The sequence below is a fragment of the Xenopus laevis genome, chromosome 2L (assembly GCF_017654675.1).
Source record: "Xenopus laevis strain J_2021 chromosome 2L, Xenopus_laevis_v10.1, whole genome shotgun sequence".
NCBI lineage: Eukaryota > Metazoa > Chordata > Amphibia > Anura > Pipidae > Xenopus > Xenopus laevis.
The window spans coordinates 97,365,199-97,380,365 of NC_054373.1; the positions used below are offsets into that span (position 1 = coordinate 97,365,199).

A 15,167-nucleotide genomic window follows, 5' to 3' on the forward strand; every position below is an offset into this window, starting at 1 on the left:
GAAACTGAACCTATAATTGGGCAGCGATTCAGCGTCCTGGGTGCACTTTAATTACGAATCTTGGCAGTGACCTCATACGCCGGCGACACCACGCCAGCGTCCAGAACCACGTGTCACACATGGGCGCCGCCATCTTGGATCTTCGACCGACTCAATGGCAAGATGCGCCAACAGGCGCTCCCAGCGGTCCTGACAATTGGTTAGGTTGAGCAGGTTTGACCTTGGCTCCTAGTTGTTTGTTTCTGCCCAGTGCCTGTGTTGGCTGGGATTTTGTCATCCTGTTCTCAGGTCATTAGTGTAGTGACATGGGCACTGATAACTGTAGCAATGAGGCATCAGTTGCCCTACTTGTCTCAATTCATGGCTATTATCCTTTTAATTCAGATGAAAAGCTCTTCTCGCACTCCCTGGCCTTCATGTTGATTGCCCGGTGCACAGTGACGGGGTGGTCGGCACCCTCCAACATCAAATGGGTAAGAAATCACTGGCACTCATAGGGCAGATGCAAGCAGGGACAAGCCCTTGCGTTTATTCACAGAAAAAGCAACGTTTCGGGGTCAGACCCCTTTATCAAGCATAACATTTTTGTTGTGAGAGAAAGCTATTTAACACCCTCCTACGTGACATCATACACTCATCATCAATATTAGCATAAATAATGCAAAATTTAACCCCATAAATGACAATTAAAAAACAGGTGAATTATACAAAAATTGGCATAAAATTTACATAGAAAATATGCATAGTAATCTCCGTTTATCCCAAAGTGAAATAGTCCCATAAAAATTCATTTAATAGGCATAAAATTTACTTAGAAAATATACATAGAAAATAATAATCTCCATTTATCCCAAAGTGAAAAAGTCCCATAGAAATTCATTTATTAGCTGGATAAAATCAATTGTAGAAAAACTCGACAGAAAATAGTACAAAAAATGTACAAAAAAACTGTACAGAAAAACTTCGCCAAAGAAACTTCACAAAAATGATATTTATTGTATTGTCCAAGCAGCACATTTACAGAGCAGCCACGATTGTCAAATATACTGCAACAGTGTATCCAAGGTAGCTCATCTTAGCAACATATTTGTCCTACATGTTAGCACGTTTATCAGACTCAGGGGAAAAAAGTAACAAAATTTCTTAACAAGATACACTGATAGTCACATGGCATAACCCATAACACACAATGTAACATTCGTAATTATAGTAGCAATAGGCTAGATACAATGTGTCTAATGATATCTTACCCTACTTGAAGGGAAGGGAAAAAGGGAAGCTGATCCTATCACTGCTGAAAATCACCCGCAGCATAACTATCTGAAAAAAATAGATAAAAATATTAGATAGTTTATAGCACAGATAGCATGCCATATTGAACTCTTCATTTAACCCCCTGGGATGTTTAGATTGAAGTAACCAGATCCAGTAACATTAACGCTGCAAAAGCAGTTTTTTGATCTCATATCCCTGTTTGTGCATCACCTTCTCGAGAATTTGCCATCTTAATTGGGAGACCCGATGCCCATGGTCAAAAAAAATGTTTAGCCAGTAATGTTTTTTTCTTAAATCTCTCTTTACTAGTACCCTTTAGCTCTTTCCTTGTGTCAGTAGCTACCGGCCGGTAGTTATGTATAACGGATTTATGTTCATTCAATCTGAGTTTTATGGCTCTACTGGTTTGCCCCACATTCACAAGCCCACATGGGCATTTGATTGAATAAATCACCTCCTTGCTATCACAGGTAAAATGCCCCGTAATAGCAAGCTTTGACCCCTGCTGGGGATGTGAGACACTATTCCCCTGGATTATACCGCTGCAGTGACTGCAGTTTCTACAAGGATATGTGCCCATGTTTCGTTCAGATGGAGCGACAATGTTTTTTTTTACCTGGGTAATCTTAGGTTTTATCAGCTCACGAATACTTTTACCCTTTCTGTATGAAAACATAGGGGATTGTTTAAATAAATGGCCAATTTTAGGATCTGCTTGTACAGTCCCCCAATGTTTTAAAATGGTCTTTTTAATAAGTTTGTGGTTAGTGTCAAATGTTGATACAAACGGGATGCGTGGATTCCTTATTACATTCTTTGGTAATTTCTTTAGGGTAATATCCCTTTTAAGTTTCCCCACTTCCTCCCGTGTATTCATTAGATCAGGTAAATTGTAACCCCTTTCCACAAACGTATTCACCATTTTAAGAGATTCTTGTTCATATAAAGATTCCGTAGAGGTGATCCGTTTCACCCGCATTAACTGGCTTTTGGGCAAACCTTTCACCAGACCCTGTGGATGAAAACTAGTGGCCTTTAGCAGATTATTCCTATCAGTGGGTTTGCAATATAAAGAAGTAACAAACGAGGACCCTTGAACATGCACCAAAACATCTAAAAAATGTAATTCGTTTGTATTGATCTCAAGGGTAAATTTAATGGTGGAATGAATGCTGATAAGGTAGGATTTGAATTCCTGCAACATCTCAAATGTGCCTGTCCAGATGAAAAAATTATCGTCCACATACCTCATATAGGACGATATAAATGGACTGAATTCAGCGTTAGAAAAAATGTGTGCATGTTCAAAGTGGTCCATATATATGTTAGCGTACGCCGGAGCCATGTTGGCCCCCATGGCGCAACCTTGTAACTGAAGGAAAAATTCGTTAGAATAAGTGAAATAGTTGTTTGTTAACACCATTTCAAGTAGTACACAAATAAAATTAACTTTATAGTCAGGAAAGTTAGTGGCTGACAAATATGCCCGTATGCATTCAATCCCTTCACTATGAGGTATGGAGGTAAACAAATCCTTTACATCCAGTGAGCATAGAAAGAATTCACCAGTTGATATGGTAACACCAGATAATCTGTTAAGAAAAAAAACATTTGTGGCCAGGGCCCCCCCATTAAAAAATATTGGTGGCTAGGACCCCTTACCCCCCCCCACATTATAAGAAAATTGGTGGCCAGGGCCCCTTAAAGTCCATGCCTTCCCGAAGTCAGCAGCTCTCAGAAAGATGGATGGCCCGGCTTATCAAGTAAGTGTGGCACCCCTTATCATTGGTGTCAGGAGGCCTATCGGCTCCCAGAGGGAGTAGTCGGGATGAAGGAGGAAGCTTTGGGATAGAAGTCCAAGTACAAGGTACAGGCAAGGGTTCAAGAATGTAGCAAGGTCAAATTCCAGGCAGAAGTCTAAAGGCAGGCAGATAGTATCGAAGAAACAGTTCAGGCAAAGTCAAGTTCCAAAAAATCCAACAGTTAGCAGCAAAATAGCACCCAGGTACACTCAGAAACTGAACCTATAATTGGGCAGCGATTCAGCGTCCTGGGTGCACTTTAATTATGAATCTTGGCAGTGACCTCATACGCCGGCGACACCACACCAGCGTCCAGAACCACGTGTCACACATGGGCGCCGCCATCTTGGATCTTCGACCAACTCAATGGCAAGATGCGCCAACAGGCGCTCCCAGCGGTCCTGACAATTGGTTAGGTTGAGCAGGTTTGACCTTGGCTTGTTTGTTTCTGCCCAGTGCCTGTGTTGGCTGGCATTTTGTCATCCTGTTCTCAGGTCATTAGTGTAGTGACATGGGCACTGATAACTGTAGCAATGAGGCATCAGTTGCCCTGCTTGTCTCAATTCATGGCTATTATCCTTTTGAGACATGATTGTCTTAAAGGAGAATTCAAACCTAAAGTTAAAAAAAAACCTACACCCCTACCCTACATAGACCCCCTCCTCCCCCCAGCCTACTGCTACCCTGGGCAAATGCCCCCAAGTCTTTACTTACCCCTCGGTTCAGATTCTGTCCAGCGGAGTTCACGGCAGCCATCTTCTTCACTTCGGAATGAGAGCGGCACGTCTGCGCATGCAATCTTTCACTTAGTGCCAACTGCGCATTTGTGAAAGTCACAGAAATTGCCACTACGCCACTACATTCCAAAGATTACTGAAGAGCCGGAAGATGGCTGCTATGAACTCCGCTGGACAGAATCTGCACCGAGGCGACATTGCCAAACGAGCGGATCTGCCTGTGTATGGACACTTTAAGTTGTAGTATCATCCAGGAATCTGTTAGAGCCCAGATTACCTCCCAACTGAGCATTAAGCTTGCTTTGTCCTGCGAGTGCTGAAATGGAGTATGTTCACAGAAAAGTATTGATATGGAGTAAGTACGGTAAAGGAAAATCACGGTAAGTATAATACAAATTTCCCTTATTTCATTGAGTTGAATCTGGTCAGTGATCGATAAAATAATGGGCCAGATTCAGTTTGAGGAGAAAATATTATCTTCTAAAAACTACACTAAAAATAGGAAAATCTGGAATTAATGTTTGTTCTCGTTGAAATGAATCTGGATTTACAGTATGTTTTTATATATCTGCAATATTGTCATGATCTAAGTGGATTTAAACAATTATTTATTGGATGAGGCTCTTCAGCCTTCTACTGAAGCAGATTCAGCGACATTCTAACTTCTATGTATTGCTTACAAAATGCCTGCCTATATGCAATGTACTGGATAACTTCTTCCTTTTAGTAAATCATTTTTGGAGATATTTTAATATTATATTTCAACATATTATATATTTTTTCCTAGATATTGGAGGGAGAATAACAATTAAACCAGATACTTTGTACAATGAGCTTTGCAGAGAACACCCAGAGATAATAAAACAACTGAAGGAACATCTTCCAGAAACAGAGGGTGTGCTAATTCTGTCTAGAAGCTGGGCTGTTGATGTTGGATTGAAGAGAAATCGGAATGCTGTGTGTGATGCACTCCTAATTGCCACAAACAACTATCCACAACTTTACACTGTATTTATAGCAGAAATTACACAAAAGGATTTTAACCATTCAAATTTAACAGCATTTACACTTAATAAAAAACTTGTTAGTATTGGGGGTTACACAGGAAAACTATGTGTTATCCCTAAACCACTGAACCTTCTGAAAGAGAACCAAAATCGAAACTTCTACTGGCCAAGTATTGCGTTTCCAAAGACATACATTTTGGATAACTTAGAGAATACAAATGAATTGCTGCAATCAGTCCTGATTGCTCTTCTCAGTTTTAAAACTAATCTTAGCGACATGATAGGGATTGAAATATTTAATCTTCTAACCACTGAGCAGTATGAAATTCTATCAAAGAATTTACATAAATCCAGACATTTATTTGTGCATGGACCGGCAGGTTCAGGGAAGACAGTTGTTGCTCTGAAGATAATGGAGAGAATTGCAAATGAGTATGATTGCAGTGCCAGTGAAATTCTGTACGTCTGTGAGAACACACCTTTGCGGGACTATGTCAGGTAAGAATGTGTGTCAAATTATGTATGATATATATTAAACAGTACTGTGAAAGTCTTCAATGCTTAGATTAGAAAAATTTTGTGTCAAAGAAAAAGAGCGAATGTTACAGTTCCAAATATTTTATTGCAAAAAAAATGTACGAATAGGGTTGCCACCTTTAGGCTTTGTTCTTACCAACCAGGCAGGGACGGATCCATTGCATCAGAAGTGTGGGGGGCAGAGGCATGATGCAGTAGGCCACATCCAAGGGTAAATTGTGAGTAGGGCAAGCTACAGGCGAAGTGCCCTGACCAGTGGCTAAAGTTACTACAATTTTATTTTAACCTTTTGTTACCATATTACCGGTAAGTTCATCCTAATTACTGAGTGTCAGCTCTGACTTAAGCAATAATATTTATAGAAAAATGATACCCCCAAACAGTCTAGGTCTCTATAAATATATATTGCATAAAACAGCTCATATGTAAAACCCTGCTTCATGTAAATAAATCATTTTCATAATAATGTACTTTTTTTAGTAGTATGTGCCTGTGAGGATTACTCACCCTGGTGGTCTAGTGGGCCAGCGGGGATGCCCGCCGTGCTCTCGGTGGGGACGCCCGCCACGCCGGTCTTGCTCCTCTGATGCGCAGTTCCTTAGGGCGCGCCTTCTCTCAGTTTAAAGGCGCAGTCGCGCTGGCGTCATTACGCAAGGACGCGAAATATAAACATATTTAAAGGCACAAATAGGTTTTTTACATTGCCTGTTATAGGATCTTGTTCCTGGTGCTTCTGTGCTATTTGAGCTTCTGATTATCTGTGATTTTGACTACCTGTTGTGACCCCTGCCTGCTCCTGATGATTCTGACTTCTGTATCCTGACCCTTGCCTGATATCCGACTTCGCTTATTCTTATGCCTACTGATTGATCTCCTGGTTTGACCCTTGCCTGCCCGACCCGGCCTGATCTGACTACGATTCTGCCTATGCTTGTACTGTGACCATCCGCCCAAAGACTTTGCATTACAGTCGTGCCCCTTTGCCTGTTCAGAACCTCTCACTTGGCACCTCTCTTAATAAGACCTGGCGGCATCCGAGGGCTCCTCCCGAGGTGAAAGGCGTCTGTTAAAGCGTAAGCAAGAGCCGAGAACAGGGTGTTTAGCATTGATTCTGTATTTAGGGTGCTGACCGTGACAGTGCAATTGCGTAATCTAGATTACATTTTTGGCTCCTCTTTTCCTTCTTTATATCTATATCTAATTCTTATATTTATATCTAACTCTAACCTGTAAATTAGTCAGCGACTTGAAGGGGGGGGGGCACATGGGACATAATTGTTCAATTAGTTTGCTTTTGATCCTTAGCAAGCAAGTCAGATTAAAAACATGTCCCAATGGGCCCCCCTTCAAGTTGCTGACTAACTAACTGAGAGAGAGATAAAGGGGGAAGTTGTATTCTGAGAAGTTGTATTCTTCTCCTCTATGCTCTAAGGCTAGAGTCACGATCTGCTGCCTTTTGCCCCTTTTTAAAATGCACAAGCAGAGACAGACATGGCATTTGCTTGCATACAGATGGAGCCACTTTTTTTGTGCGTTTAACTCGCTGTAGCACTAGATAACCAGCAGCAAGTGAGATATCTAACGTTGTCTCTTTGCGTTTATCGCAGTTATATGCATGTAATACTGGTTCTGACCACTAGCCAAGCCCAGCTTTTGCTATAGCTACCGGCTAGTATATAGAGAGAGGAGTTAGATCCCAGGAAGAACCTGAAGAAAGGGGGCTCTCCTAAGCTGAAGAGCAAGTCAAAAATTATTTAAATAAAACTGTGTAAAAAAAATTAAATAAAATTCAACATCCATCCGTCTGTCCACTACTCTAGTTGATTTTATTGTGAAAATTGTGCATTCGAAAGATGGGGTGGAAGGCAGTGTTTCTTGTGTTCACGTGCAGGAAAAATGCAAGGTGTCACACTAGCTTAAATGAAAGTAAACATTTCTTACTTCTGGTAAGACAGTATTTCTAATCAAAGGTTGTTTCAATACTTTTTGACTTTAACATACTACTTTTATGTTCTAGGAAACATAATCTTTGTGAGGCTGTGACCAGGGAGACATTTATGCTTAAAACTATTTCTAATATAAGACATATTATCATCGATGAGGCTCAAAATTTTCAAGGCGACTGGTACAAAAAGGCAATGAAAATTCACAGAGCTGCTGGGAAGACAAGTGTTTTCTGGGTTTTTCTGGATTATTTTCAGTCAAGCCACCCTTATGAAACTGGGCTTCCAGAGGTAGAAAATCAAAACAAGGAGTTCCTAACAAAAGTTGTACGGAATGCAGGAGACATCTACGATTTTATGAAGAAGGCCATGACCGATATTGTTAATGCTAAAGCATCTGATTTATTTTTGAAAAATATAATGGAAAGATGTGAATGTTCTCACTCAGTTCCTGGTACCTGCGTTGTATTGGAAGAAAACCTTGACAGGCAGAAAATTGTTGCATACATTGCAAACAAATGCAAAGAATACCTTCATAAAGGTTATTCAGAACGTGATATAGCCATTTTATGTAACACAGCATCTGATGTTGAGGGCTACAAAAATGATTTAATTGAGAAAATGAGGAAAGGTAGGTTAAATAATTTCAAGGATGCTGGATCAATTTTAGATAACTGCATTGTTATAGATAGTATCCGCAGGTTTAGTGGCCTTGAGCGCTTAGTTGTATTTGTAATCCATCCAGTACCTGTTCAAGCTGAAATTAAATCAAATATTTTGCTTTGTGCTGCATCAAGAGCTCAAACAAATCTTTATGTCCTTTATGAAAAAAGTCACTTTGTGCGAAGAAATTATTTTAAAATCTAATATTTAAAAAGGTGATGAGGCATTATGGGGTAATATTATCCCATCTTACACATACCTGTATGTGGGCAGGAAAATATTTTGCTTGAAATCAGTTGGGTAACACAAAATAAAGAAACATAGGAAATTTCACTTTTAAAAAATCATTTGTATAAACACTAATAAAGTATTAGCCCCTTCCTGATTATTACATATTTGTTATTTAGTTCTATCACTTATAATGCAATTACAACCACTTCAATGCCTGTCCTCTTATTTATGTAAATTACCGACCCACGTAGAGGCCTATGTATCAAAATTGGAATTTGAGAATTTTTCAGTTTTTTTCATTCACACTTGAATGTCAAAAAACTAACATTGAAAAAAACTTGAACACATTGAATATATTTGCTACTCATCATTTAGGATGAATCTACCAACTTTCGGAAAAACACACAAAGACCTTGCTAGGAAAATTCCACTTGACTTCTACATAAACTTGCCAACATTATGATGCTGAATTTTTACATAAAAATGTTCACGTTTTTTTTTTTGCACTTTAAGGAGAACTAAACACTAGCATCCCACCACTGCCCCCTCCAAGTGCCCTCCCAACAGCATGGAGGTCAGGATACACTGAGACTCCTGAGAAGAATAAATGCTGCGGGAAGGGAGCTTGGAGGGGGTTCGTTCTCCTTTAATAAATCTTCAAATTTTTTAGATATTCTTAATTTGAATCTGTGAATTTTAGCCCAAAAATATACAAATTTGAGTGCTGATAAATTGGCCCCTTCGATTGTAAGCTCTACTAGGCAGGATCCCCCTTTTACATCTTTTACATTTAGAACTTAATCTTTAATGTAACTGTACTTTGTATTGATCTCTGTTTTGTTTTGTTGTTCTGCTGTACATCACTTCATGCACAAGTAGTGCTGAATAAATAAAACTATACATAACTCATTGTATGGTTTCTGATCTTTAACCCTTTCCCTGCTAGCTGATTTGGGGCTACGGGTACTTATACTGATAGTTTTTGAACATATTGTGGTCTTTCACTTTAGTGACCTTTCCTTGGTGGGACACTGTAACAAGATATAGGATTCTAATTGTCTAATTGTCATGAAAAAAATATTTTCCTTAAAGGAGAAGGAAAGCTACTGAAACAGTTTATTGCCAATAGATTAGCCACAATAGTGCAAGCTATAACACTATATTAATTCTGCAGAATGCTTTACCATACTTGAATAAACCGCTCTAGAAGCTCTCTCTGTTTGTTTAGGATAGCAGCTGCCATATTGGCTTGGTGTGACATCACTTCCTGCCTGAGTCTCTCACTGTTCGCTCATAGCTCTGGGCTCAGATTACAGCAGGGAGGGGAGGAGGGAGGGGGAGAGGTGCTGAATCCAAAATAGTGGATTCGGTGCATCCCTACTTAATTCTAGCCTTTCCTTCTCCTTTAATATAAAGACATGCACAGGTACCAGAAGCATCACATTTATGTACAAAAATGCTACATATTTTTATTGTCCCATATCTCCCTAAAGAACCAATACCAAATACAGTCATATGAACACGTTAGGGAACCCCTCTCAGCCTGCATAATAATTTACTCCACTTTCAACAAAAAAGATGGTATGTCTTTCAATTCCCAGGAACATCTGAGTATAGGAGTACAGTAGTGTTTTCTGAACAAAGATTTTAGTGAAGCAGTATTCAGTAATATGACATTAAATCAAATGTGAAAATTTGGGCACCCTTATAATTTTGCCAATTTGAATGCAACTGCTCAATACGGATTACTGGCAACACAAAATTTGTTGGATTATCTTGTTAAGCCTTGAACTTTATAGGCAGGTGTGTCCAATCATGAGAAAAGGTATTTAAGGTGGCCAATTGCAAGTTGTGCTTCTGTTTGACTCCTCTGAAGAGAGACAGTATGGGATCCTCAAAGCAACTCTCAAAATATCTGAAAACAAAGATTGTTTAGTATCATGGTTTAGGTGGAGGCTACAAAAAGCTATCTCAGAGGTTTAAATGGTCAGTTTCAACTGTAAGTTGAGTGTAATCAGGAAATGGAAGGCCACAGGCACAGTTGCTGTAAAACCCAGGTCTGACAGGCCAAGAAAAATACAGGAGCGGCATATGTGGAGGATTGTGAGAATGGTTACAGACAAACCAAAGATCACCTCCAAAGACCTGCAAGAACATCTTGCTGCAGATGGTGTATCTGTTCATCGTTCTACAATTCAGCGCAATTTGCACAAAGAACATCTGTATGACAGGGTGATGAGAAAGAAGCCCTTTCTGCACTCACGCCACAAACAAGAGTTGTTTGCTGTATGCAAACGCTGAAATAGACAGGCAACAGTAATTTTGGAACAATGTACTTTGAGACAAAAATTTTGTAATTTGGTCATAACAAAAATCGCTTTGCATGGCGGAAGAAGAACACCACATTCCAAGAAAAACGCCTGGTACCTACTGTCAAATTTGGTGGAGGTTCCATCATGCTGTGGGCCTGTGTGGCTAGTTCAGGGACTGGGGCCCTTGTTAAAGTCGAGGGTCAAATGAATTCAACCCAATATCAACAAATTCTTCAGGATAATGTTCAAGCATCAGTCACAAAGTTGAAGTTGCACAAGGGTTGGATATTTCAACAAGCCAATGACCCTAAACACTCTTCAAAATCTACAAAGGCATTTATGCAGAGGGACAAGTACAATATTCTGAAATGGCCGTCACAGTCCCCAGACTTGAATATCATCGAAAATCAATGGGATGCTTTGAAGCAGGCTGTCCATGCTCGGCAGCCATCAAATTTAACTGAGCAGTAGAGATTTTGTATGGACGAATGGTCAAAAATACCACCATCCAGAATCCAGACACTCATCAAAGGCTATAGGAGGCATCTAGAGGCAAATTTGCAAAAGGAGGCTCAACTAAGTATTGATGTAATATATCTGTTGGGGTGTCCACATTCATGCACCTGTCTAATTTTGTTATGATGCATATTGCATATTTTCTGTTAATCCAATAAACTGGATTAAGTACTACTGTTTTCATAAGGCATGTTATATATTAAAAGGAAGTTGCTACTTTGAAAGCTTAGCCAATGATAAACAAAACTCCATAGAATTAAGAGGGGTTCTCAAACTTATTCATATGACTGTATGTACAGTTTTGTTGAGATTTCTGACTGGTATATGTCAAAATATCCCAGCAGTTCACTACAAATTTCACTACAATTTCCAAAGCACTAGTTCCGAAGATTTCTGCATACTTTAGATTTCAGTGCCAACAGTTCCACTAACAGTAGGTTTACCCCAGCAAAATATTTCAGCTACTGCAAAAGCCACAAAATTAAGTTTATGCCAGAAAGCTATATCTTTTTGGAAAGTACACATTCTCTTTAATCCAAAATGGGTAAATATGTCTTCTACTCCAAAATAACAAACGGCAAATCTTTCCCCAAATGTAGCGTTTTGATAAAATGTCTAAAAATCACTTCAAAGCTTCCCCTCTTCACCATTTTATGACTCACATGTCATTAGGTACCTAGATAAAACATCCCTAATATGAATGCCAGAGGTCCCAACATGAAAATACTCCAATATGAGCTATCATTTATCATTTTAGCTACTGCAAAATCATGCATTTACTCATTCTATATGGAGTAAAGCCACAAAACATTATGTTCACACCAGAAAGCCGAATATTTTTCAAAAGCACGTTAACCCAAATCTAAAATGGGCAAAAATGTACTTCCCTTATAGGTGTCTGTGGGACCATGGGGGATAGCATCCACCAGCAGGAGGCATGACACTAGAAGAAGAGGAAGACTCCTCCTGCTTGCTGCTATACCCCTCACTGCTTCCCGAGACAGTCAGTTTTTCTTCTAGTGTTTCACTGATTCTGCAGCCAGGAAATACTGGCACCAGGGGTTAACTAAGGGGGTTAATCTCCCAGCCAGTTTTTCCCATACACTCACAATTTGACATTCTCATTCAGTACAAATCGGAGCATCCTAAGACTATGAGTAATAAAAGTCACTAAGTTTGCCCAGGAGCAGTAACCCATAGCAACCAATCAGCAGGTAGCATTTACTGGTCACCTGTTTAAAAGCAAATATCTTATTGGTTACTCTGGGTTACTGCTTTTGGGCAAACTTAGTGATTTTTATTACATATGGGTATAAGAGACAACTCACTGTTTCCTACACTCCTATTCTTTTCCACAGGAGTCCTTGGAGAAGTGGATGCACTGATTTCCTAAGAATACAGCTCTTCTGGTACTGGACACCTCCTTCAAGCACTCCATGGAGAAATTAGTAGGTTTTTCGAAACCTGTATTTTCTTCTTCTGGGAAAAGTTTGTATCCCTTGTTGGCATCTGCCTGGGACACCCTGGTCAATTGGATTAACTCAGGAGTTCTGTGACATATTTATGCAATGCTTCTCTTGATACCATCCAGGAATAACCATACAAGGGTAAACTTGTGTTTAGCGGAAGTAGGGACTCTTCTCCCTCAGCTACCATTTACTGGGGATGTTATATTTCAACCTAAAACATCCAAACCATATTTTTGTTTTGGACTACACTTCATAAAATTCCCAAAAAGGTTCCACTAGGGGGGAAATTGGGATTATTTCAGGAAACATGAATCCATCTCACCAAAGATCCCTGGGTACAAAAGATAGTATCCATGTGCTACCTCTTGGAACTTTATTCCTAACTGCTACACTGTTTTTTCACATCTTGCCTCCCACACAAAACTAGAAAACCAGCTGCCTTTCTAGCTCTTATCCAAACGATGCTGAGTCATAGCTCTGATTGTGCAGGGCTACAGGTTTCAAAGTTTTCATTTACATCTGTTCATTGTCCCCCAAAAAGATGGCTTGTCAACTTAGATATACACTTCTAGTGCTTTAAGATGGAGTCACTTCAATTTGTAATTGCATCCATGAATCCCCCTGAGTTCCTTGTGGCCTTAAACATCAAGGAAGCCTACTTCCACATTCCCATTTTTCCTCCCCATCAGAATTTCAACACCTCCATGTCTCACCTCACTCCCACACCTTCCTTGGGATTATTTTCAACACCGACACTCAGGTATACCTCCACCCGACAAGATTGCCTGGCTTCAATTGCTAGTCCGGCAACTCCTTCAAGTTTGCAGGGCCTCATTCAGATTAGCCACGCAGGTCTTGGGGTCCATGGTCTACCCATAGAGGTTGTCACCTTCACTCTGTTCCATCTCAGGGAACACCAATGGAAAATCAGTGAACTTATACCAACCTGTCTCAAAAATTAACTCTGTGAACTCTGTGTACCAGGTCAGCAGTCTTGGGCACTCAATGCTTTCCACGTGCAGGTCGCTTTTGGAGCCGCAGTGGCTCCTACTGACCACCAATGCCAGTGTTCAGGGCTGGGGCGCAGAGTTGGGTCATCACTCTTATGAGGGGCCTGGTCTCCAGACCAGGCTTGGCTTGCAATCAGTATTCTGTAACTTTGGCCAGTCCGATTAGCACTTCACCATTGCAAGCTCGAAACAGGGACCAAGCAATCAAGATCCAGTCAGACAACTCCACTACAGTAGCCTACCTTAACCATCAGGGTGGTACCAGCAACTGGCAAGCCTTAAGAGAGGTTAGCCACATTCTCACCTGGGCACAGTCTCATGAAACTCTGCAATCTGCCATCTACATTCCTGGCCTCGAAAATTGGCAGGCATATTACCTCAGCCACCAAAAACTCAACCTGGTGGAATGTTTTCGAAAGCAATAGGTTTTTCTCACAATCCAGTGAATCCATTTCCATTACATTGGGGTTTACCAAAGGTGGACTTCGTGGCCACCTATCAAAATCACAAGGGTCCATAGTTCTGGTTTTACCACTGTGGTATGTCAATTGACTACTTTTCCATTGCACAGATTATCATCTTCTTGCAAGCAGGCATGGACAAAGGTATTTCAAATTGTGACGTCTGTCCTTTTCCAACATAAAACTGGCTGCACTCCCAGATGTCAGCACTTTTTTCCAAGGCATCACTCATCTTCACCTGTCTTATTGAGAGCTGATCCTGCCCTGGGATATTACCTTGGTGGTCTTAGCACTCCCCTTCGAGCCTTTATGTTGATTTCACTGCCCTGGCTTAGCTGGAAAACTGCTCCTCCTGGCCCTGATGAGTCACTGAAATCAACTCTCTTTCTTGAAAGATATCTTATCATCTCTATCATTTGGTTCACTTGGTAATTTGGACCATTTCCTTCTTCATTTCCAAGGTGGTGGCTGCATTTGACATCAACCAGGATATCATGATCCCCACCTTGACCCAGGCCACTATACACCAAGAAGGTGGCCCTCCACTCATTGGACCCTGTCAGGGCCCTCAAGTTCTACTTGGATCACACAAAATTGTTCATAACTTATACTTCCTTATATGTTCAACCTTCAGGGCCTCATAGGGACATTCCAATGCCACATTTCCCCTTGGATCAGGGTGGCTATCTGCCGAGCCTTTTTCACCTGTGGGAAAACTCCCCCTAGCACATCACAACTCCTTTAGGGGTGTAGGCACCTCCCTTGCTGGCATCTGCCTGGGACACCGGAGCTATTCATCCCTTGCCAATTCTCTCCAGGAGTCTCCATAATGCCTTACTAGAACAACATCCTTCTCAAATCCCTGTCTTATTTGGAAGCCAAGACCCAGTTGTCCTACCAGCCTAGGGTTGACCATCAACACCTCTATTGGGGTGTAGGCACCTCTTGGGCCTTTAGGTACCAAGCATCAGTGGTACAAGTCTGCAAAGCCGCAACGTGGTCCTCCATTAATTAATTTACCAAAACTTGAATTGGCCTGAAAATGTGCATGTGTATGCTGCTCCTGTCATTGTTCACAAACCATGAGGCAGATTAGTATTTTTTCTTCCAGTGGAGAAAACACCTCATGTAACAATAGCCTACTTGTGGTCCATTCTGTTCTTTGTTTCTTACTTAACATGTTGCATCGCAATCAGATCATTCT

At 40.6% G+C, this 15,167-nt stretch overlaps 1 protein-coding gene across 1 annotated transcript in view; it reads left to right on the top strand.

The window, feature by feature from the left end:
* Positions 1-9,100, top strand: part of slfn13.L (schlafen family member 13 L homeolog) — a 47,995-nt gene extending 38,895 nt beyond the window's left edge. The window contains 2 exon segments of the mRNA NM_001091272.1: positions 4,602-5,319; positions 7,376-9,100. Coding sequence (NP_001084741.1) covers positions 4,602-5,319; positions 7,376-8,168 — 1,511 coding nt within the window. The 3' untranslated portion in view covers positions 8,169-9,100.
* The last annotated feature ends 6,067 nt before the right edge of the window (positions 9,101-15,167 follow it).